Raw genomic sequence first — 25,603 nt, 5'->3', positions numbered from 1 at the left:
TCCTCAGGCTGTTGTATCATCGTTCAGGTGCCAAAGTTAACGTGTCACTGTCACTGCCAGGTATCTGCACTGGAAGCTGATAAGTTATTATTCAAAGAAGTCATGAGAATCTGCACGTCTTTGGACTGTGGAGAAAGCACACACACACACATTCTGTTGCATCATTTGTATTATTCTATTTGTTGTTTTTAACTTTAGACGGCAGTAAAATCACAAAAGTGTGTTTTTGTCCCGATGCACCTGCAGCACCTCCCTGAGGGCAACAGGTCAAACAGGTAGAAGTCAGGGTGGAAGCTGTCTTTGGTGATGGTTTAAGCTCTGTGTTGGTTCTCCTGCTGCTTTATGGTAAGTTTAACTTACCTCTGTCACTCTTGTAGAGGGACAGAGAACGAGCAGCACAACGTACGATATAGAAATGTCACTTTATGTGTACGTGTTGTAGTTAAAGGTGACATTAAACGTGTCCAGATGAAGTCATCATTCAGATTAGAAACAAAATCCCTCCTCTCACCTGTTTAATCTCCGCCCTTCGTCTAAGCTGAGCAGTTAAATTAGAGCAACTCTTGTGTCTCATCATCATCATCACTGTGAAGCAACGTTCCAGAAGTGAGGATGTCTCTTTGTCGTGTGGCCGTCTTGGTTCTTGTGGTTCTCCTGCTGCTTTATGGTAAGTTTAACACACACACACATAGTTTGTGAACAGGCAACTGCTTGGGGCCCCGAGCTGATGGGGGCCCCCCCGACACTCGGAGCCTGAGGGCTGTTTTTACTGAAATGTGCAGTGACCAGGCGCATTCCTGTCCCCTTAAACAACAAGGGGTGATTTGCAATCTCTCCACCTCACGTTAAGATTTACAGTATTTTATTGTTATTTACATTTTCACATACTTTATTTTCAAAATTACAAGATTTTTCCACGTTATTTAATTCATTTCGAATAAAAAAAACTTTTGAATTCATACATTTTTTGTATAAAGATGATGAACACTGGTCAGAAGGAAGGGTCCCCTGGGAATTTTTATTTTTTGCTTAGGGCCCAAACAGACCCTAGAATCGCCTCTGCACACAGACACACACGCACGTGCACACACGCACACACAGCTCATAAAGTGCACAATAGAAAAGGTAAACAAAGCTTCTGTTTTATGTTTTGCTTTTGTGATGTTTGTGATCACAGTTGCAGAGAACGAGGCTCTGTCTCGGTGTAGCATGAAATGCAGACCGAAATGCGTCTGGCCTGAATCTGTCTTAAACAACTACTGCCCTCATGGTCAACAGTAAGTAGAGACGTCCAGTTGCAGCATAACAATATTCTCTATATTTATTCGCTTGTATAATGTGAGGATATACTTTTTTATTTTATTTTAACTAGATGTTGCCTCTTCCGTGCATTTGGCTAATTCAGCCGTGATGCGACGACAAGACTCACCTATTATCATTATTAACATTAAAAACAAAATGATGTAACTTTGAATTCTCCTGCTCAATCTGGCAAATCAAATTATTAAACTAATCTTTCTATATAGCAAAAAATGGGTTGTTTAATGAAAAAGTGAAGGCTTATGTTAAATCTAAATAAACTGATTCATTATATTCAATGTGTGCCTCTAAACTATGACACAATAGATGTAGACAAACTGATCTTTTGTACTTGACTTGTGAAAAACCCCGAGTTAAACCATGTCCCGTCTTCTCTTCTGCAGAAACTGGAGACGTCCATCATCTTCTCCATGATGTCGGCTGCTTCTTCCACCGCTCTGAGACAATGAGTATTCACGTCCATTTGTATTCACCAGAGTGTGTTTAGTCTGCTCCATGAGCGTGGACATGTAGTCAAACAGTGGAGAAGAAACTCTGTTCTTCCTCGCTTCACTACATCTCCATAAACTAATGCCCATTTTTACTGTTACTGTTGTCATTTGTTTTTTTAAATAAAGCTAAAAAAGTAATGACAAACATTTCCCATTGGTAATATTTTGTGCCAAAAGTCCATTTCTATTTTCTTAGATATTGATTTGGTTTAGTGAACTTGTCTGTCAGCAGGTGAACACAGATTATCAGCTGAGACAACAAAGTTTAATCTCAAACTTACAGTTGCAAACTTTCAGAGACGTCTTCAGAGGTGGTGTAGTCTCACACTTATCACTGAAGTTGTCTCTGTCAAAGTTTACAACTGTTAGTTTGAGATTAAACTTTGTCGTCTCAGCTGATAATCTGTGTTCTGTTGACTGACACTAGCTCTGTTTTGTTATATTGAGTCTGTACTTAGTCTTTTTTTTTCTTTGTTAGTGTCAATTTGAATGTACTTGTAAATGTTTAACTTATAGCATTTCCACTTCATTGTTTGTAATGTTTTAACTTTGTTGTGTTTAACTTCTTTACTTCATTCAGCAGCTCCTCTGGTTGTTGTACTTATTATAATTTATTCTTTGTCCTTAGCTCCAGTGTTGACTGGTTCATTGAATGTACTTTTGTAAATGTTTCACTTGTTCTGTTTATTATAATATATAGTTTGTCTTTATATAAATTTCCTCATGAATAAAGAAACTTGTATGTTTGAAAAACAATTTGAAACAAAGTGTAGTTCAAGTTTTTATTTTGAAACACAACAATCCCTGCATTGCACTATCTAAACGCACGTTTCTCTCTGGAAAATGAGCGCTCGAGGGATCTGTGGCAGGAAACAGTGCAGACCAACTAGGGAGTGAAAGAGGGGTTGGCCAGATCTTACTACTTTGTAGTACAGGTTGGAAACAATTGTTGAAAGAGTCCATTTTCATTCTGGAAGACAAAGCACAACAACTTCAACACAAACACCACTGAAGTGGTGACATGCTGCAACACAACATACTCACATGATAGTGCACAGTTGTCTCTTCAAGGAGCTTCTGGTTCTTCAGCCAAGTGGAGCATCATCTCAACAGCATCCTGCACAAGACAACTGAACCCTTGTTTAGCAGTAAACCAATAAAGACATTGCAATTTAAACCCAGTCCATGTGAGACACAATGACAGTCAACATAGGGCTGAGTGTTCACAATAAGTCTGCATTCACACAACTTTGACTTTCTTCAGATGTTAGCCAGCAACATTAGCACAAGTATTTAAAGATCAAGGTCTTCCTAATTAGCAGCTTGTTGCATGAATGACTCAAAGCTAAAGGCATTGTGGGTAGCAGGAAGGACAATTTCTAAAGCACTTGAAGTTACACAGGAGTCAAGGAGATGCAACACAACTAAAGCTCAATACACCTTGAGGCAATTTTAACCTAACGTTTAGTCAGTTACTCTAAATTTAGCAAGGGGACAGTGGAAGACACTTAAATGACATCTTCAGATGTTAGCTTACAGCATTAGAACAAGTATTCAAAGCTCAATGTCTTCCAGATTAGCAGCATGAATGTGGCTAACAGGAAGCACTATGGTAGTGAGTGGAAAAAGGAGACCAGATTGAATAAAAGCAAAACGCTTGACCTCAAATCAAACACCAACAAGTAACTTTGTTTAAATGCCTTTGAGCATATGTTTATTCAACACAACTGCAAACAGTTTCCATGAAATGTACCTGTGCAGATTACTTGAGGGTTCACTTCCTGCACGACTCCTTCAGACATCCCCAGAGTCTGAAATAAAGACAAGGAAAAAAAAAAGGTTAAAGCCTGTCCTCTGGCTCCACCTTGTGGTCAAACAGTGGATGGGAATTTACCTGCTTCTCTGGCAGATTGTTGTCCAAGTTTCTACTGCTGCAGGAAAAGTCAGCACACGGGTCAGGAATCCTGAAGAAGAAATGCACGTTTAAGAAAGTGCAAGAGGAGAATGTGACATTAAAAAAAGCTACGTGTTGCAGCTCGTACCTCAAGCTGCATGGACTTGAATAAATGTACTTCCTGCATCACAGCCATTGGCCTGGATTTTCTCTCTTGAGGATCATTTTTTAGCACCTGAATGAGAGAAAGATGAATACATTGAGGAAATGTAGCTTTGCCTGTATTATCCTGAACATTATTAAATGGTGATTTAATTATGCTAAGGGAATCCCAAACATTTAAGTCACTATTCAAGGCAGCAGTGGCTTAACACCCCTGTGCCATGATGTAAAAACAACCATTTCTCTGTGGAAAATGGTGCAGGGAGCAAGTTTTGCTACCATTGCTGTGAACAAGTAAGCACATGGGAAAAATAATAATAACACCTGTTGAAAGTCTGCTGCAGTGACTCAGGATGGAGCTTCTGAAACCTGTGAGAGAGTAAAAAACAAAATGGTCAGAGAACACTCCATTATGACAGCAAACGTGAATAGGACGAAGGAAACATGCAGACAATGCTGTGATTACCTGGAGCTTGAGGTGAATGGTGGACTTTGTGCATCACTGAGTTCAGTTTAACCAGGATTCTGAAACAGACCAAAGAGAAGACGTTTAACAAAGACACTAAGCTTAACAAGTATTATAATACAAAGAATAAATCAACAGAAGCAAAGTATGTGCCGTGTCCACTCTCACCTGTAGAGTCTGTTCCTTGTTCAAGCGACTCTGAACAGGAAGTGACGTTGCTCTGGGCGGAAGTAGAGTAAAAAACAACAGGAAGTGAAGAGGCTGGATTCAGACCGTCTGTGGCGTCTTCTTTCACCTGGTGAAGAATAATGATGTAAGTTAATGGCAAAAAACACACGTACACAAAAGGAATTCCACTAGTTTTCTATCAAAAGTCATCATTTACACACCTCCTTCGTGGGTCTCGGTGTTACCGCTGGAGTTTAGACTGGTTTGTCACGCTCACGGAACCTGTTAAGAGATGAAAGCAATAAAAGTTAAAATGTTCGCAAATGTCGATGAGACGAATTGTTCAGCTTGATCCAACGGAGCCTGAACAAGTCCGAGATACGAGGTTTTTGGAAAGAAAATCACTTATTAAAGTGTCATTTCACAAAAATGGCAGAAATCTGAACGGGGTTTTGTTTCTGGCTCTCACCGAACAGACATCACGCCTGGTGGATGAGCAGTATTTCAGTCGCTGAGTCTGTAAAAAGGAGAATAACAAAGACACGTTAGAAAGAAACAACACGTTTAAATGTGAACAAGATTAAAGACAAAAGGATCGACTGAGATTTTTTACTTTACCTTCAGTTCAGGCTCAGCTGCTCAGGTGATGATTCACTGAGGTTCAGCGGAGAATGAAGCATTTGAAGGAGTTGGCTTATATACAGCAGGTGTCACAGGTGTGAGTGGTTTGGCCTAATCACCTGCTCATTTATGTCACCTGTGATACCTGGCCGCTGGGGGGGGGGGGGGGGGGGGGGGGGCGTGGCCTCCGCTCCACGTGACCTCACGTGCTTCTCTTTTTAAACGTCATTTTTGTCATAGTAAAATATTCCATAGTAAAACTACTTCTAATCAACAATATACACTCAGAGCAGGATTAACGCAAAGGCAAACTAGGCACGTGCCTAGGGCCCGATTGTTAGGAGGGGCCCAGACAGAGGGACAAAAAAAATAAAAACAGGAACACTACTGGCGGCGGCAGTTACTTTCCACCTCTGATATTAAGACACATGACTTATTTTGGCATACAAAGAACCAACTTGTAACCAAAGACTATGCTATGTAAAATGTGAATTCATTTTGTTAGTAAATTTGGTAAGTTTCAGATTTCAATTCATAAATAACATCGATGGAGGGGGGCCCAAAAAATACAGTCTGCCTAGTACAGTCCATTTATTTAATCTGGCTCTGTATACACTCCATTTATCACGGTATTGTAAATGTATATGTTATTCACTGTGTAGAAAGTATAAGACTTTTTATTGTACTGCTTCCAAAATACAGCTTTTGAAATTGTGTTCAGTTTACAGTGATCTTCATCTGAGAAATGAGAAAGAATAAAGTCACATTTAAACAACGATTACAAATGGTTTTCATTAAACGCTGCAAAACCTACAGTAACGCAGTCTCTGCTGGACTTTGATCACTTTTTATGGAGAAAGACAAAAGAGTATTTAAGATTCTTCTTATTATTGTTCATATTCATCTCATTTAAATCCTTTAAAAATACCTATTAAAATAATGTATCATCCATTACAAAGAAACATGTGCTCAGTTTACACTCTTATTGTCTATTTCTGGATTTTTCCACTCTGTGTTTATTTAAATAAATAACCAGAATCAGGAAAATACACTTTATTGTACTCGCAACATGATAAATTAGTAGCTAGCGTTTATTTTGGAGTGTTTGGAGAGAATTTAAGTTATTTAACTCACACCTGCAACAAAAATCTGTTTGGATTTTTCATAAACTTTGCTTTGTTTTTGATACGATAGTAAAATACTGAATGAAAATTATCAAAATCATTCCCTTATACAGCCAGGAGGTGGGGGTCACGCGGACCCCGTGGCGTCCTACAGCTCCTCTCTGATGGCGTTGAACCTGTTGTCAACCATAGACATAGAACAGTAGACGCCGCATTGGCTGCTGGGGCGTGAGAAATGCGGCCGCCATCTTGGACTGGTCGTTCTACAATGAGTTGAGCAGCAGAAGCAATAGATGCCAGAACATTGTGCAGCATATTCCTGCGTTAAAAGACGGACGCGTGAAAACAGGGCTGGAGGGATTACTTTTAACAAGTAGGATTGAACATTACCCAGAACAGGTGATTAATTGAACCTAAAACTGATTTTGTCAGTTGTTTATTACTGTTCCATCCAGTGTCTCTGGTGTGGGCTGCAGTTAACGATTCAGCCTCCAGAGGCATCTGTTCTGTTAAGTAATATTGAGATTCCATAAAATTTAAAAGGAAAAGGGAAAGATATCATTTGTAAAATCAAGATAATAGTGGAAAAACAATAAACACTGTGTTGTGATCTCCCCAAGTAAATATGAGAGTTTCTTTGTGTCTGTAGTGTGTTCAAATTCAGGGTGTATTTGTATTATTATGGGAAAGTGTTCATTTCTCAGAGCCTGGTATTTGGTATCTCTCTGTATATGAATTATATATATTTACATTTTCTCTGATATATACCATGTGTGTATGTGTATATATATATATATGTATGTATATATGTATATATGTATATGTGTGTGTGTGTGTGTGTGTGTGTGTGTGTATATACATATATGTGTGTGTATATATATACACACACACACACACACACATATATATATACACACACATTTATATATGATTACTCTATGATTTCGATTGCTGTGTTTATATTTATAGTGTATATAGTGTTTGCAAAATACCTACATATCACATATATCATATATCTGAATATTCCATTACTGTTAATCCCACTATGACTATTAAAATACGCCGAACCATGTGTTTTGTATCACAGCTACATGTATGACGTTTGCAGCAAACAAAAAAAAACCCGCGTGAAAATAAGTTTTGAATTCAGAGTTACGATTGATAAAGTGCGCATTGAGCTGTCAAACAGATAGACAGAGTGGAGCGGGCGACCTGTCCAAGATGGCGGCCCCACGGCTCGTCAGCGCCAATAGGCAGTAGCGGTCGATGCTTTGTATGTAGCTTTAGAAAAGGGTATTGTGTTTAGACATTGGGGAACATGGAGGAAACGTTTGTGAAATGTGTTTTAGCATTTGAGAAAAACTGTAAATGTCTATGTTGTCAACCGCCATTAAGCAAGAAGAAGAAGAAAACCGGACACACGTGACCAATTCGCCCAACGGGAAGCGCTGCATCATGGGAAATGGAGCAAACATTTGATAAGCAGGTCAGGTGTGGCGGCGGCCAGGTATAGGAAGAAGACCGTGCTACACGATGTCTGAGAGGGCAGAGATGTCGGGGAACTGTCGGCCGTGTCGAGCCAAAGCGAAGAGTTCCAGAATGTTCTGCTGGAGAAGAAGACGAGCCGCCATGAAGATACTGAAGACCCGGTCCTCGGCCCGCGGTCAGCCGCCATGAAGACCCGGAAGACCTGGTCCCCGGTCCGCGGTCCGCGGTCAGCCGCCATGAAGACCCGGTCCTCCGCTTCTTCTCCCCCTCTGACACGAGGAGAAAACAGTTTGTCCATTTTGTTTCTAATCATTTATTTTGACCAATTCTATACAAAAAACAGAGTGTATATTAAGTAGACTTATTATTGTGACAACACTGATTAGAAAAAGAACTCCATTTAAATGTCATTTAAGTCTAATTTCAGTCCATTTAAAGAAGATTATAGACCAGTGTCTTCTCATGATTTGTCTAATTTAACAGAATTGTGCACTTTTTAAATATACTTTCTGTGGGGAAAAAACAACAAAAAAATTATCTCTATTTATTTGCTCTTTTAACAGTGACATGTCGATAGAATTACCATTTAGTGTTAACTTCTAACGCCATTAAAGATATTACTCAAACAATCTCCTCAAAGAAACATTAAATTCCTGTTTTTATTAACAGCTAAAACAAAATGATCAAATCTCCTGCCGAACCTGGCAAATCAAATAATTAAACTAATATTTCTGTATAGCATCTCCTTTATATTTTAAATAACTGAATTGTCACTTTTTTTACAATCTGTGACAAAATCTATAAAATCTTAATTTTACTATGTATTTTATAACATTATTTTTGTTGTATAATTTTGCAACAATCAAACATAATAATCTTTGTGCAGTTGCCAGATTTTACAATAAATGTAATCCAATAATCCTCAAAGAAACATTAAATTCCTGTTTTTATTAACATTAAAAACAAAATGATGTAACTTTGAATTCTCCTGCTCAATCTGGCAAATCAAATTATTTGATTATTAGTTTAATTATTTGATTTGCCAGGTTCGGCAGGAGATTTGATCATTTTGTTTTAGCTGTTAATAAAAACAGGAATTTAATGTTTCTTTGAGGAGATTGTTTGAGTAATATATAGCAAAAAATGGGTTGTTTAATGAAAAAGTGAAGGCTTATGTTAAATCTAAATAAACTGATTCATTATATTCAATGTGTGCCTCTAAACTATGACACAATAGATGTAGACAAACTGATCTTTTGTACTTGACTTGTGAAAAACCCTGAGTTAAACCATGTCCCGTCTTCTCTTCTGCAGAAACTGGAGACGTCCATCATCTTCTCCATGATGTCGGCTGCTTCTTCCACCGCTCTGAGACAATGAGTATTCACGTCCATTTGTATTCACCAGAGTGTGTTTAGTCTGCTCCATGAGCGTGGACATGTAGTCAAACAGTGGAGAAGAAACTCTGTTCTTCCTCGCTTCACTACATCTCCATAAACTAATGCCCATTTTTACTGTTGTAGTGTCATTTGTTTTTCTAAATAAAGCTAAAAAAGTAATGACAAACATTTCCCATTGGTAATATTTTGTGCCAAAAGTCCATTTCTATTTTCTTAGATATTGATTTGGTTTAGTGAACTTGTCTGTCAGCAGGTGAACACAGATTATCAGCTGAGACGACAAAGTTTAATCTCAAACTTACAGTTGCAAACTTTCAGAGACGTCTTCAGAGGTGGTGTAGTCTCACACTTATCACTGAAGTTGTCTCTGTCAAAGTTTACAACTGTTAGTTTGAGATTAAACTTTGTCGTCTCAGCTGATAATCTGTGTTCTGCTGACTGACACTAGCTGTTTTTTTATATTGAGTCTGTACTTAGTCTTTTTTTTTTAACTTTGAATGTACTTGTAAATGTTTAACTTATAGCATTTCCACTTCATTGTTTGTAATGTTTTAACTTCTTTAATTCATTCAGCAGCTCCTCTGGTTGTTGTACTTATTATAATTTATTCTTTGTCCTTAGCTCCAGTGTTGACTGGTTCATTGAATGTACTTTTGTAAATGTTTCACTTGTTCTGTATATGTTTGTCTTTATATAAATTTCCTCATGAATAAAGAAACTTGTATGTTTGAAAAACAATTTGAAACAAAGTGTAGTTCAAGTTTTTATTTTGAAACACAACAATCCCTGCATTGCACTATCTAAACGCACGTTTCTCTCTGGAAAATGAGCGCTCGAGGGATTCTTGAACACTCTTCTTCCAAATGGCAGCAAATAGACAAAACTGAAGTTCTTGCAAGAGTCCATCTTCATTCTGGAAGACAAAGCACAACAACAACACAAACACCACAGAAGTGGTGACATGCTGCAAGACAACATACTCACATGATGGTGCAGTTGTCTCTTCAAGGAGCTTCTGGTTTCTCAGCCAAGTGGAGCATCATCTCAACAGCATCCTGCAGAACACAAGACACCAAGTTACACAGACAAATGGACCCTTGTTTAGCAGAACACTAATAAAGATTGTCCATGTGAGACACAATGACAGTCAACATAGGGCTGAGTGTTCACAATAAGTCTGCATTCACACAACTTTGACTTTCTTCAGATGTTAGCCAGCAACATTAACATTAGCACAAGTATTTAAAGATCAAGGTCTTCCTAATTAGCAGCTTGTTGCATGAATGACTCAAAGCTAAAAGCAGTGTGGGTAGCAGGAAGGACAATTTCTAAAGCACTTAAATTACACAGGAGTCAAGGAGATGCAACACAACTCAAGCTCAAGACACCTTGAGGCAATTTTAACCAAACTTTTAGTCAGTTACTCTAAATTTAGTAAGGGGACAGTGGAAGAGACTTAAATGACATCTTGTCATGATGTTAGCTTACAGCATTACAAGTACAAGCTCAATGTCTTCCAGATTAGCAGCATGAATGTGGCTAACAGGAAGCACTATGGTAGTGAGTGGAAAATGGAGACTCGATTGAATAAAAGCAAAACACTTGACCTCAAATCAAACACCAACAAGTAACTTTGTTTAAATGCCTTTGAGCATATGTTTATTCAACACAACTGCAAACAGTTTCCATGAAATGTACCTGTGCAGATTACTTGAGGGTTCACTTCCTGCACGACTCCTTCAGACATCCCCAGAGTCTGAAATAAAGACAAGAAAAAAAAAGGTTAAAGCCTGTCCTCTGGCTCCATCTTGTGGTCAAACAGTGGATGGGAATTTACCTGCTTCTCTGGGAGATTGTTGTCCAAGTTTCTACTGCTGCAGGAAAAGTCAGCACACGGGTCAGGAATCCTGAAGAAGAAATGCACGTTTAAGAAAGTGCAAGAGGAGAATGTGACATTAAAAAAAGCTACGTGTTGCAGCTCGTACCTCAAGCTGCATGGACTTGAATAAATGTACTTCCTGCATCACAGCCATTGGCCTGGATTTTCTCTCTTGAGGATCATCTTTTAGCACCTGAATGAGAGAAAGAAAAATACATAGAGGAAATGTAGCTTTGCCTGTATTAACCTGAACATTATTAAATGGTGATTTAATTATGCCAAGGGAATCCCAAACATTTAAGTCACTATTCAAGGCAGCAGTGGCTTAACACCCCTGTGCCATGATGTAAAAACAACCATTTCTCTGTGGAAAAATGGTGCAGGGAGCAAGTTTTGCTACCATTGCTGTGAACAAGTGAGCACATGGGGAAAAAAAAATAAAACCTGTTGAAAGTCTGCTGCAGTGACTCAGGATGGAGCTTCTGAAACCTGCGAGAGAGTAAAAAACAAAATGGTCAGAGAACACTCCATTATGACAGCAAACGTGATTAGAACGAAGAAAACATGCTGACAATGCTGTGATTACCTGGAGCTTGAGGTGAATGGTGGACTTCAGTTTAACCAGGATTCTGAAACAGACCAAAGAGAAGACGTTTAACAAAGACACTGAGCTTAACAAGTATTATAAATCAACAGAAGCAAAGTATGTGCCGTGTCCACTCTCACCTGTGTAGAGTCTGTTCCTTGTTCAAGCGACTCTGAACCGGAAGTGACGTTGCTCTGGGCGGAAGTGGAGTAAAAAACAACAGGAAGTGAAGAGGCTGGATTCAGGCCGTCTGTGGCGTCTTCTTTCACCTGGTGAAGAATAATGATGTAAGTTAATGGCAAAAAAAACACGTACACAAAAGGAATTCCACTAGTTTTCTATCAAAAGTCATCATTTACACACCTCCTTCGTGGGTCTCGGTGTTACCGCTGGAGTTTAGATTGGTTTGTCACGCTCACGGAACCTGTTAAGAGATGAAAGTAATAAAAGTTAAAATGTTCGTAAAAGGTGGGATTGTTTCGCAAATGTCCATGAGACGAATTGTTCAGCTTGATCCAACGGAGCCTGAACAAGTCCTAGATACGAGGTTTTTGGAAAGAAAATCACTTATTAAAGTGTCATTTCACAAAAATGGCAGAAATCTGAACGGGGTTTTGTTTCTGGCTCTCACCGAACAGACACCACGCCTGGTGGATGAGCAGTATTTCAGTCGCTGAGTCTGTAAAAAGGAGAACAACAAAGACACGTTAGAAAGAAACAACACGTTTAAATGTGAACAAGATTAAAGACAAAAGGATCGACTGAGATTTTTTACTTTACCTTCAGTTCAGGCTCAGCTGCTCAGGTGATGATTCACTGAGGTTCAGTGGAGAATGAAGCATTTGAAGGAGTTGGCTTATATACAGCAGGTGTCACAGGTGTGAGTGGTTTGGCCTAATCACCTGCTCATTTATGTCACCTGTGATACCTGGCCGCTGGGGGGGGGGGGGGGGGGGGGGGCGTGGCCTCCGCTCCACGTGACCTCACGTGCTTCTCTTTTTAAACGTCATTTTTGTCATAGTAAAATCTTTTATAGTAAAACTACTTCTAATCAACAATATACACTCAGAGCAGGATTAACGCAAAGGCAAACTAGGGCCCAGACAGAGGGACAAAAAAAATAAAAACAGGAACACTACTGGCAGCGGCAACCTGTTTATTTACTGGTCACACTTTGGGAATCACTGTTGTATACTACTGTATATTAAATAATCATTCATCACTTTATCGCAATGTTACACAATTTAAACCTGGTTTATCTTGTGTGTTGTTTTTTTCATCGTCAGCTTTTTGCTTGTTTGTTTGTGCACTACCCCAACAATAATATTGGGGACATGTTTTTATGTCTTTTTCAGGCAGGACATTTACGGGTCAAAGGAAAAGACAGAGGGGATTTGACTCCAGGTGGCTGAAGGACACCAGCTCCAACAGGTTAGCTCTCTCATGTCTACCTCTGTGAGTGTATTATATTGTTGTCTTTTAGTGCGCTGTTTAAAATGAAAAGAATGTAAACCAATGTCTCTTAGCCATGGCACAATAAGGGACTGCAGGTTTTCTGTCAGTGGACTTTGCAGGTAATTACTTTCTTGTAAGACCCAATTAATTTAACAGAATGTGTTCAGATCAGATTGAATGATAACTTATGGAGCAACACTATCTAACTAAGCTCCATAGTGTAGTGGTGAACATGTATGTGTCAGATGACACTAGACTCTGTGTATGCACTCTTACTTTGAAGGAAGGAAAAATGAGGGTTTCTACCAGTCATCTGCAGCAACTGGCCATCTTCACCACTGTGCTGACCGGTGGAGGGGTTGCCACCATGTACTACCTGTTGCAAAGTGAGTATAGCTGAGCTCTGCTTAGTTTAGTTGTTAATCAAATGCAATTCCACCTCTCTCTTCACATTATACTGCTTGTGTTATAACAACTTTGGAGCAAAGAATTATAGATAAATACTCAAATCAGTTTCACTCCAGTCTTCTGTCATGTTTTTTGACAAAATTTCCGTCTAATCAATCAGAGAAATTCAGTGACTCAGACTGGCACAGACTGGCTCTGCAGAAGTTGGAAGCATGTCCAGCTGCCTTGGAAAGCCTTGGAGTCCCACCTTTAAAAGTCTACAACATCCATCTGACTGACAGACACAACCATTTCGATCAGAAAACTGCACGGGTGCTGTATTTAACAACTTCATCGATGTGTATTACAGTTTTTCTCGATTGTTTACACACATTTTCTGAAAGCATGCCTCATGCTCTCAGAACTACACACAAAATCCAAAAACACACACACAATGGGCAAAACCCCTCAATTCTCCTGCAAAATGAAACTTAACATTCAAAACAATGTTATTTCTTCTCAAAATGGTATTTTGTTTTCAAATGACACACACAAACCATCATATCAAAAGACATTTATAAGAACCAGTTGAACACTGATGTGATCAATACAGGACTTTTGGTTTGAGTGGTTTTGTGTGGATTTCCTGAAACAATGCCGTGTTTACAGAAAACTATCAAAACGGCAAAAAAAAATCTTGTTTACCTTTTGTTCCATTTCCATGTGTATAGTCAGCTTATCCACTATGTGTACAGTACATACTGTATCACGGAGAGACAGCGAATATACATTACATGTCAAAGGCTTTTATCCAAAGCGCCTTCCAATTGAGCACCACAATCCAGGGCTGGAGTTGAACTTGTGACTATGATGTCTCCTGCACAGGGGAGTACCGGTCTTAACCACTGAGCTACTCCATCCCAAATATGAAGTCGGAAGGAAGGTGACATACTTGGATTTAGAGTGTTAGAGCAGAGCTTTATGTCAGGTCCTTCATAAGGTCTCATGTGACACTGGTCTCATGTTTGTGTTTGTGTTGCAGATTAAGATTCCTGTGACTGGGTCAAAAACTGGTGGTTATGTGTATACTTCTTCAATGAAAGACCCTGATACCAACAGGTCAGTGTTACAGCCTGTCTTTGCTGGAAGTTGCATGCTTTTGTGCTATGCAGTCGACCATAGGGCTCCAACTAAGCATTATTTTACTCATCGATTAATCAAGAAAAAGAATCGATCTGTTGATTGGCTCATAAAATGTTGATCAATTATTCCCAAACTATGGAAAACTGTGGATAAGAGCCTGAGCGTGTGGACCCTGCTGCTTGCCTCATCCATGTCTTTCGCCCCCTGCAGGTGGGGACTGAAACGGGCAGTGCTGCAGCTGCGTGAAGGACAGATCATTGACCTACTGAATCCTCCTCCTCCAGAGCTCACACAAAAACTAGACACTGACCTCTGGCACTGACTGATTGTGTGTGAGAACAATCAGAGTCCTGTTGTTCTGAGCCCAGGTCTGATGACAGAGAGGTACACAATCTTTACCACGTGATTAATGCTCAGCTTCAGGATAATTTAAAAAAGACATGCAAGAAGCAGTTACTCACGATTCGCTGAGCTTCGGGCTGTATCTGGTTTTGAATAAACCGTGTGATGCAGGTGTGTTGTTGCACTGATTGTTGTTTGTCTTTTCATTTCTTTTTTCATAGAAGAAACGGGGTTGAGGTTTGAGGTGTCAAGAACCACCGAAAAGTAGAAAATCAAGACACAAACATACAAACGACAGACTGACAGATTATTGATGAATAATATCATAGTGTCCTTTCAGCATAATGTAAATCAGGTGATTTTAGAGAGAATCTGCTTTAAGCAATTACAGCCAAGTTCAGAGAGAACAAAAGACTAAAGTCACAAAAAAAACACATTTTAGCTTACTGATGGAGGCAGCAGTGGATGAACAACTGTAAAATAATCGATTTTCTCTATGGACTTTGGTGCGAGTAAAGTAAGTGGTTTATAAAGCAACATTAATGATGGGTAACACTTTACAATAGCGTTACTTAATGTTTTACGAATTTACAAATATTTGTCATGTTTTAACCGACCATATATATATAATATGCATATATTATTGAAGGGTCTATAAAGCTACTGTTAATGTTAGTATAGTACTATATAATAGTAATAACTGTTCCTTGTGACCCTTACTGTACAGTGTAAAACATTCACCCCAACTATGACTTCATAAATACATGAAAGTACAGATTAAGCATTACTTAAATATAATTAAACAACTATTCAGAGTGCATGAGTGGCATTTTAGTGACATTTTTATTTGTGTATGGCAGAAAGCAAATACTCGTAATGGCATACGACAAATAACTAAGCGCTCGGAGAAAAAAAAAAGCACTTGGAGAGAGCAGACCTCCGCCAAGGCAGCTCAGTTCTTTGTTGTCACATTTCACGGAATTGTGTACCATATTTTATTTAAACAACAGGCGAGCGACGAGAGGTTATGGTCTTAAAAGTGTTACGGTAACATTTTCAAAATGTTTAGTTAAATATGAGTAAACAATCAATAAATGCCTATTTTATAAAGTTAATTAATTGTGCCCTAGTGTTACCAATAATGTACGTAATGATTTGGAGAAGTCTACTAGTGAGGAAAAAAAGTGGCTAATACATTATTAACAGTGTCACACCAGTGGCGATTAGTTTTTATTTAGTTTAGATGAGACATGAAATATGGGCGGTGGTGGTTCAGGGGTAGAGTGAATTGTTATTTATCTGGAAGGTTGTGGGTTAGGATCTGCTGGTTAACCTCCTGACAACTCAGTGTGAATGAGTATGACAGATGTGTGTGATAGACATATACGTCAAATCAAATCACATTTTATTTATGTAAGCCCACAATTACAAAACACAGTTTGTCTCACGGGGCTTCACAGGGTTGGGAACATCCTCTATCTTTAGACCTTCGACCAGGGTAAGGAAAACTACAACTAGAGTGAGTGTGCGTGTGCCACAGGAATTCCCCCAGCAGTCTAGGTCTATAGCAGCATAACTAAGAGATGGTCCAGGTTTCCCTGAGCCAGCTAAGTATGATTTAAACCAGCAGAGGGCAGTACCTGTGATCCCAAGGGTCTGCTCTAGTCTCTGCAAAATAATGTCATGATCAATGGTATCAAATGCAGCACTATGATCTAACAGGACAAGTAAAGAGACTAGACCATTATCTGAGGCCAAGAGAAGGTCGTTACTGACTTTAACTAGTTAAACTAGTGCTCTTTCTATGTTATGGTGTCATCTAAAACCTGACTGAAAATCTTCAAAACAGGCCATTAATTCACATAATTAATTGGGGAAGATTAGATATAGGTAGATATCAGCTAAAACAACTGGGTCAAGGGTGGCTTTTTAAGGAGGGGTTTAATCACTGTCTCATCTGATTCACCACTTTCTTTATCAGAGGGTCAATAGAATCTAATGTAGTACACAGTGAGGCCGATGTACTATGGACAAAGTTATGAGAGAGGGAGTAAAAATCATAATATGTACCTTCAGATGTATCATTATTGGTTTTAGTGTTTTCCAACTAGAAGTAGATAAGTTAAGAATAAGGCTTTCAAAAGATAAATAACCTCTAGTGTTAAAAATGGCTGCATAAAACTGTATAAAGCAGCTTTGAGTGGTCATCAAGACTAGAAAAGCTCGATATAAATACAAACTATTTACCTTATAATTACATATGTCATCATTTATATAGAAGTGAAAAAGACAGAAGTGACACAACTCAACGAGCCCAGTCGCGCAAGAGCCACAGATCCCACATCACTAGAGGTGTTAACTGGTAAGTTGCAGCATAACATGACTTCCACAGAAGTCACCCCACACGCACACACACACACGCACGCACACATGCACACACACACTTGAATAAAAGTGATCATTCCAGAGCCACTCAGTGCTTCCTCAGTGCTGCAAACACTCCAGTGGTGAGTTCACAGTCTACTTGTTATTATTATTGTTATTATTATTATTATTATTTTTACCTACCTATTTACCTTATAATTACATATGTCATCATCCTTTATATAGAAGTGAAACACACACACACACGCACACGCACACACACACACACACACACACACACACACACGAATAAAAGTGATCACTCCAGAGCCACTCAGTGCTTCCTCAGTGCTGCAAACACTCCAGTGGTGAGTTCACAGTCTACTTGTTATTATTATTATTATTATTATTACCTACCTATTTACCTTATAATTACATATGTCATCATCCTTTATATAGAAGTGAAACACACACACACACACACACACACACACACACACACACACACACACACACACACACACACACACACACACACACACACACACACACACACACACACACACACACACACACACACACACACACGAATAAAAGTGATCACTCCAGAGCCACTCAGTGCTTCCTCAGTGCAGCAAACACTCCAGTGGTGAGTTCACAGTCTACTTGTTATTATTATTGTTATTATTATTATCATTATTATTATTATTATTATTATTATTATTATTATTATCATTATTATTATTAGGGTTAGTATGGATATAGAATTCTATTCAAACTGAATAGAATGATTTGTTTCCATCATCTGCAACGGATTGTTGCAGTGGCAAGTCATACTTTTCAACAATCCATTCCAACTAAACTGTCCGTTTACATGAGCTACTGTAAAGAAATGTGAAAAGTAACAGTATGTATGTAATGTCACTGACTTGACTGGAGTTATAACAATAATTCACTTATTTAGCTTTTATTTATTCATTTAGTTAAATTAATTATCGACTATTTTAATAGTCAATGAATTGGTTACCAGCTAGTCTACATGGCGACAATAGCAATTCTCTCGAGTGGCCGTGCGGGTGTGTGTGTGTGTGCGTGTGCGCATGAGCGTGCACTTTGAGTTTTTTTTACATTGAGCCTATCACAATGATGTTACGCCAGTGAAAATGGGCCTCAGGATCTTGACAGTGAGATACCGCGACATCACCGGCACCATGGGCCACTGGGAGGCTGCTTGTCTTATTGTCACTATCTGTTCATTAGTTACTGATAAATGTGATGAACAAATGAATTAGAGTTGAAGAGTGAGAGAATCTGGAGTTACTACTAGAACTACTTTTAACACGTTGCATGCTCCCTCAACGTGTAAAACGGCACATTTCAGAGTGGCCTTTTATTGTCAGCATCAGCATCTTGATATGCCACACCTGTAAAGTGGGCTGGATTATCACGGCAAAGGAGAAGTGCTCACTAACACAGATTTAGACAGATTAGAACCTGAAAATGGGAACAAAGTGTGCCTTTATAGTTTTGTTCAGTGTAAAAGGCTTCTATAATAAAATCAAATTATTGTGCAATATGTGCAATAAAAATTGTCCCATCTCTTACCGACTATACAGTACTGCCTGGTATGTAGATCACACAGATGTCATACTTCTGCAGCCTAAGAAGCATCCTCTGTAGTCTCTTTGGTGCACTATGTAGTGGCTTCTTGTGAATATTCTCGAGTGGTTTATGATCACTCTGGACAGTCACTTTTCGACCATAAGTGTACTGATGAAATCTTTCCATTCCAAACACTATGGCTAAACATTCTTTCTCAATTTGGGCATAACCCCTCTCTGTAGGTGTCAGTGCCCTACTCCCAAATGCTACCGGTTTACCTCTCTGAGTCAGTGCAATACCAAGTCCTGTGTCGGATGCATCGCATTGCAGTGTCAACTCGTCATCTTGGTCATAGTACTTCAGTACCGGACTGTCTGCAATTTTGTCCTTTAGCCTATTAAACGCTGTCTCATGTGTGTCAGTCCACTCCCATATGTTCTCTTTGTGTGTCAGTTGTCTTAAAATCTCACAGTCATCTGCTAAGTGAACATAGAACTTTGAAAGATAGTTTACCATACCCACCAGTCGCTGTACCCCTTTTACGTCAGTCGGTCTGGGCATCTCTCTGATTGCCCGCACTTTGTCTGGGTCAGCCCGCAGCCCCTCTGCTGTTAGCAGGTGACCAATGTATGGTACCTCATGGCGACGTAGTTTAAGCTTATCAAAGTTCAGTTTAATGTTTCGTTCTCTGCATCTGGTCAGAAAACATCTGAGTTTCCTGTCATGATCCTCATTTGCATCTTCCAACGTCACACCTTCACCTGTGACCAACACATCATCTGCTATGACATATATTCCTGGTAAGCCCTCGAGTGCTTGTAGGAGCTTCCTCTGGAAGACTTCTGGTGCTGGGCTTATTCCCATCGGCATTCTTAGCCATCGGTACCGGCCAAATGGGGTGGCAAATGTGGTGAGATAGCTGGACTCTTCCCCTATCTTCACATGCCAGAAGCCGTGTTTCACATCACAAACTGTGAACACTTTTGCTTTGGACAATTCTGGGAGGATGTCATCAATTGTAGGGAGGGGAAAATGGCTCCTCTTCAGTGCTCGATTCAGCGGTTTTGGATCTATACAGATTCTTGGCTTTCCATTGGGTTTCATCACTGAGACCATACTACTTATCCAGTCTGTACTTCTTTCTACTGGTGTTATGATCCCTCTTTTCTCCAGATCATTCAGTTCCTGTTTCAGCGGCGTCATCATAGCAACAGGCACTCTGCGTTTTGGCAGCTTCACTGGTGGCACACTCTTGTCTATTTCAATGTGGTATTCCCCTTCCATACAGCCATCACCAGTGAAAACATCTTCAAACTCTGTTTTGATTTTCTCCATTGTCATGTGTCCATCACCGTTCTCCTCCTTCATCCTCCCCTTTATTCCTTTTCTCACAATGCTGTCAATGGCCATGATATTCTCGTACTGTACTTTGATCAATTTCATGGCTTCGCTGGCCTTCCTGCCCAATAATGGGATTTTGTCATTCCGGTCCACCACTTGAAACTCCAGTCTGTACTGTTTGTTATTTCTGGGGTTTCTGACTTTGACCTTGCATTTTCCAAGTGGCTTCAGCTCAGTTTTATTGTACATCAAAAGCACTTTCTCAGTAGGCTCCAGCTGTGTGTCTGGGTTGAGGAGATGTATGGGGATGACATTACATGTGGCCCCACAGTCTATTTGGAAGTCAGCTAATGTCTTTCCAATCATCATTCCTGCAAAGAGTTGGTGACTGTGGCTCTCTTTCACGTGGTTCACAGTCTCATTGTTTTCACATATTTCTGTTATGGTCATGATGTCCTCATACGTGCCACTGTCCTCCTCTGCCACAACATGTACTGGTCTGTATTTCCTGTCACTCTCTATTTTTGACTTGCATTTAGCATCAAAATGATTGTCTTTCCCACACTTTTTACACTTCTTGCCAAAAGCGGGGCATTTATTCTTACTTCTCTCATGTGTTCTGCCACAAAACTTACAGGAAATCACATTGTCTTCATTGCCTTTATCTGTGTTGTGTTTCAGTGCATGTACTTCCTCCACTGTCTGTCTTTGTAGTGTTTTGCTGTTCTCTCTGGACAGTTCTGTAGCTCTACATATTTGCAGACATTTATCGAGTGTCAAGTTCTCTTCCCGGAGTAATCACTCCCTCATTGCAGAGCTGCTCGTGCCACACACAATACGGTCTCTTATCAGCGAGTCTCTAATATCTCCGAAATTGCATGTACTGGCCAAAACTCTCAAATCCGTGACATACTTATCAATATTTTCATCTAGTCTCTGGTCACGCACAAAAAACTTGTACCTCTCAACGGTCTCGTTCACTTTGGGATTGCAGTGTCCATCGAACAGCGTCATCAGTGTTCTCACTGTTCGTCTCGCCGATGCGCTGTCACTCAAAGTGTCCAACAGCTCTCTGCCGCTTTCTCCAATGAGATCAGCTTGATTCGCTTCGGTTCATCCGCATCGGGCATGGTGAGGTCCATATATAGTGTAAACTCCTCCTTCCAGCTTTTCCATGTCTTTGCTAAGTTGTTGGAGTCCAACACCAGCATTGCCGGAGGTTTTAGTCCCTCCATCCCTTCGCCCGCTTCTCCTCCGCTCACCTGTTGTGACGGTCGGAAAGTCGGTCGTCTCTTCGAAGCTAATTAGCCGGTTAGCAGCACTTGTCTTCACTCGCGGCGTCTGTCAACGTGCACCGCTGCCACCATGTTTCATTCTGTTCCGTTTATATGACTCCATAAACCATACAGAATGGACGATTAAAGCAGATCTTGCTTACTTGTGTACTTTATTTGTACATTCAAACTTAACTGTACGTTCAGCTCTAACCAGCATCATTACTTCACTATGTGTCACACTCTAAGCCCTCCCCGGAACAACAACAACTAGGAACAACAATCCTATTGTTACACACGTGACCAATTCGCCCAACGGGAAGCGCTGCATCATGGGAAATGGAGCAATCATTTGATAAGCAGGTCAGGTGTGGCGGCGGCCAGGTATAGGAAGAAGACTGTGCTACACGATGTCTGAGAGGGCAGAGATGTCGGGGAACTGTCGGCCGTGTCGAGCCAAAGCGAAGAGTTCCTGAATGTTCTGCTGGAGAAGAAGACGAGCCGCCATGAAGATACTGAAGACCCGGTCCTCGGCCCGCGGTCAGCCGCCATGAAGACACGGAAGACCTGGTCCCCGGTCCGGGGTCCGCGGTCAGCCGCCATGAAGACCCGGTCCTCCGCTTCTTCTCCCCCTCTGACACGAGGAGAAAACAGTTTGTCCATTTTGTTTCTAATCATTTATTTTGACCAATTCTATACAAAAAACAGAGTGTATATTAAGTAGACTTATTATTGTGACAACACTGATTAGAAAAAGAACTCCATTTAAATGTCATTTAAGTCTAATTTCAGTCCATTTAAAGAAGATTATAGACCAGTGTCTTCTCATGATTTGTCTAATTTAACAGAATTGTCCACTTTTTAAATATACTTTCTGTGGGGAAAAAACAACAAAATAAATTATCTCTATTTATTTGCTCTTTTAACAGTGACATGTCGATAGAATTACCATTTAGTGTTAACTTCTAACGCCATTAAAGATATTACTCAAACAATCTCCTCAAAGAAACATTAAATTCCTGTTTTTATTAACAGCTAAAACAAAATGATCAAATCTCCTGCCGAACCTGGCAAATCAAATAATTAAACTAATATTTCTGTATAGCATCTCCTTTATATTTTAAATAACTGAATTGTCACTTTTTTTACAATCTGTGACAAAATATAAAATCTATAAAATCTTAATTTTACTATGTATTTTATAACATTATTTTTGTTGTATAATTTTGCAACAATCAAACATAATAATCTTTGTGCAGTTGCCAGATTTTACAATAAATGTAATCCAATAATCCTCAAAGAAACATTAAATTCCTGTTTTTATTAACATTAAAAACAAAATGATGTAACTTGAATGAATTCTCCTGCTCAATCTGGCAAATCAAATTATTAAACTAATCTTTCTATATAGCAAAAAATGGGTTGTTTCATGAAAAAGTGAAGGCTTATGTTAAATCTAAATAAACTGATTCATTATATTCAATGTGTGCCTCTAAACTATGACACAATAGATGTAGACAAACTGATCTTTTGTACTTGACTTGTGAAAAACCCCCGAGTTAAACCATGTCCCGTCTTCTCTTCTGCAGAAACTGGAGACGTCCATCATCTTCTCCATGATGTCGGCTGCTTCTTCCACCGCTCTGAGACAATGAGTATTCACGTCCATTTGTATTCACCAGAGTGTGTTTAGTCTGCTCCATGAGCGTGGACATGTAGTCAAACAGTGGAGAAGAAACTCTGTTCTTCCTCGCTTCACTACATCTCCATAAACTAATGCCCATTTTTACTGTTGTAGTGTCATTTGTTTTTCTAAATAAAGCTAAAAAGTAATGACAAACATTTCCCATTGGTAATATTTTGTGCCGAAAGTCCATTTCTATTTTCTTAGATATTGATTTGGTTTAGTGAACTTGTGTCTGTCAGCAGGTGAACACAGATTATCAGCTGAGACGACAAAGTTTAATCTCAAACTAACAGTTGCAAACTTTCAGAGACGTCTTCAGAGGTGGTGTAGTCTCACACTTATCACTGAAGTTGTCTCTGTCAAAGTTTACAACTGTTAGTTTGAGATTAAACTTTGTCGTCTCAGCTGATAATCTGTGTTCTGTTGACTGACACTAGCTCTGTTTTTTTATATTGAGTCTGTACTTAGTCTTTTTTTTTAACTTTGTTAGTGTCACTTTGAATGTACTTGTAAATGTTTAACTTATAGTATTTCCACTTCATTGTTTGTAATGTTTTAACTTTGTTTAACTTATTTACTTCATTCAGCAGCTCCTCTGGTTGTTGTACTTATTATATTTTATTCTTTGTCCTTAGCTCCAGTGTTCACTGGTTCATTGAATGTACTTTTGTAAATGTTTTACTTGTTTATTATAATATATAGTTTGTCTTTATATACATTTCCTCATGAATAAAGAAACTTGTATGTTTGAAAAACAATTTGAAACAAAGTGTAGTTCAAGTTTTTATTTTGAAACACAACAATCCCTGCATTGCACTATCTAAACGCATGTTTCTCTCTGGACATTGAGCGCTCAAGGGATTCTTGAACACTCTTCTTCCAAATGGCAGCAAATGGACAAAACTGAAGTTCTTGCAAGAGTCCATCTTCATTCTGGAAGACAAAGCACAACAACTTCAACAACTTCAACACAAACGCCACAGAAGTGGTGACATGCTGCAAGACAACATACTCACATGATGGTGCAGTTGTCTCTTCAAGGAGCTTCTGGTTTCTCAGCCAAGTGGAGCATCATCTCAACAGCATCCTGCAGAACACAAGACACCAAGTTACACATAGACAAATGGACCCTTGTTTAGCAGAACACTAATAAAGATTGTCCATGTGAGACAATGACAGTCAACATAGGGCTGAGTGTTCACAATAAGTCTGCATTCACACAACTTTGACTTTCTTCAGATGTTAGCCAGCAACATTAACATTAGCACAAGTATTTAAAGAAGGTCTTCCTAATTAGCAGCTTGTTGCATGAATGACTCAAAGCTAAAAGCAGTGTGGGTAGCAGGAAGGACAATTTCTAAAGCACTTAAATAACACAGGAGTCAAGGAGATGCAACACAACTAAAGCTCAAGACACCTTGAGGCAATTTTAACCAAACTTTTAGTCAGTGACTCTAAATTTAGCAAGGGGACAGTGGAAGAGACTTAAATGACATCTTGTCATGATGTTAGCTTACAGCATTAGAACAAGTATTCAAAGCTCAATGTCTTCCAGATTAGCAGCATGAATGTGGCTAACAGGAAGCACTATGGTAGTGAGTGGAAAATGGAGACCAGATTGAATAAAAGCAAAACACTTGACCTCAAATCAAACACCAACAAGTAACTTTGTTTAAATGCCTTTGAGCATACGTTTATTCAACACAACTGCAAACAGTTTCCATGAAATGTACCTGCGCAGATTACTTGAGGGTTCACTTCCTGCACGACTCCTTCAGACATCCCCAGAGTCTGAAATAAAGACAAGAAAAAAAAGGTTAAAGCCTGTCCTCTGGCTCCACCTTGTGGTCAAACAGTGGATGGGAATTTACCTGCTTCTCTGGGAGATTGTTGTCCAAGTTTCTACTGCTGCAGGAAAAGTCAGCACACGGGTCAGGAATCCTGAAGAAATGCACGTTTAAGAAAGTGCAAGAGGAGAATGTGACATTAAAAAAAAGCTACGTGTTGCAGCTCGTACCTCAAGCTGCATGGACTTGAATAAATGTACTTCCTGCATCACAGCCATTTGCCTGGATTTTCTCTCTTGAGGATCATCTTTTAGCACCTGAATGAGAGAAAGAAAAATACATAGAGGAAATGTAGCTTTGCCTGTATTAACCTGAACATTATTAAATGGTGATTTAATTATGCCAAGGGAATCCCAAACATTTAAGTCACTATTCAAGGCAGCAGTGGCTTAACACCCCTGTGCCATGATGTAAAAACAACCATTTCTCTGTGGAAAAATGGTGCAGGGAGCAAGTTTTGCTACCATTGCTGTGAACAAGTGAGCACATGGGGGAAAAAAATAAAACCTGTTGAAAGTCTGCTGCAGTGACTCAGGATGGAGCTTCTGAAACCTGCGAGAGA

At 39.4% G+C, this 25,603-nt stretch overlaps 1 protein-coding gene and 2 long non-coding RNA genes across 3 annotated transcripts; 1 reads left to right on the top strand and 2 right to left on the bottom strand.

Annotated features, from left to right (window-relative positions):
* Positions 1-11,118: 11,118 nt before the first annotated feature.
* On the bottom strand, positions 11,119-11,639 carry LOC310942135. The gene is made up of 3 exons (XR_014593098.1): positions 11,600-11,639; positions 11,458-11,502; positions 11,119-11,206 (listed from the first exon to the last, which is right to left on the bottom strand). It is a non-coding gene; the product is annotated as an uncharacterized lncRNA (long non-coding RNA).
* Positions 11,640-11,810: 171 nt separating this feature from the next.
* On the top strand, positions 11,811-15,114 carry LOC310942302 (cytochrome c oxidase assembly factor 1 homolog). The gene is made up of 6 exons (XM_083907662.1): positions 11,811-11,886; positions 12,955-13,030; positions 13,338-13,440; positions 13,623-13,774; positions 14,484-14,560; positions 14,795-15,114. Exons 3-6 carry the CDS (start codon positions 13,347-13,349, stop codon positions 14,904-14,906), a joined length of 435 nt encoding a protein of 144 aa, XP_083763788.1. The 5' UTR covers positions 11,811-11,886; positions 12,955-13,030; positions 13,338-13,346; the 3' UTR covers positions 14,907-15,114.
* Positions 15,115-24,925: 9,811 nt separating this feature from the next.
* Positions 24,926-25,349, bottom strand: LOC310942164. Its single transcript, XR_014593100.1, has 3 exons — positions 25,212-25,349; positions 25,066-25,135; positions 24,926-24,985 (listed from the first exon to the last, which is right to left on the bottom strand). It is a non-coding gene; the product is annotated as an uncharacterized lncRNA (long non-coding RNA).
* Between the last annotated feature and the right edge of the window lie 254 nt (positions 25,350-25,603).

Source organism: Microchirus variegatus (genome assembly GCF_963457635.1).
Source record: "Microchirus variegatus genome assembly, chromosome: 21".
NCBI classification, from domain to species: domain Eukaryota; kingdom Metazoa; phylum Chordata; class Actinopteri; order Pleuronectiformes; family Soleidae; genus Microchirus; species Microchirus variegatus.
Note: the sequence above shows the minus strand (reverse complement) of the source record. Positions and strands in the feature narration are given on the sequence as shown.

What these genes read in the sequence shown, in the direction of transcription:
- LOC310942302 (XM_083907662.1), top strand. Translation starts at nt 13,347, where the DNA reads ATGAGGGTTTCTACCAGTCATCTGCAGCAACTGGCCATCTTCACCACT. An exon ending in CATGTACTACCTGTTGCAAA is followed by an intron (nt 13,441 to 13,622) that starts GTGAGTATAGCT and finishes CTAATCAATCAG; the next exon opens with AGAAATTCAGTGACTCAGAC. An exon ending in AAAGACCCTGATACCAACAG is followed by an intron (nt 14,561 to 14,794) that starts GTCAGTGTTACA and finishes CGCCCCCTGCAG; the next exon opens with GTGGGGACTGAAACGGGCAG.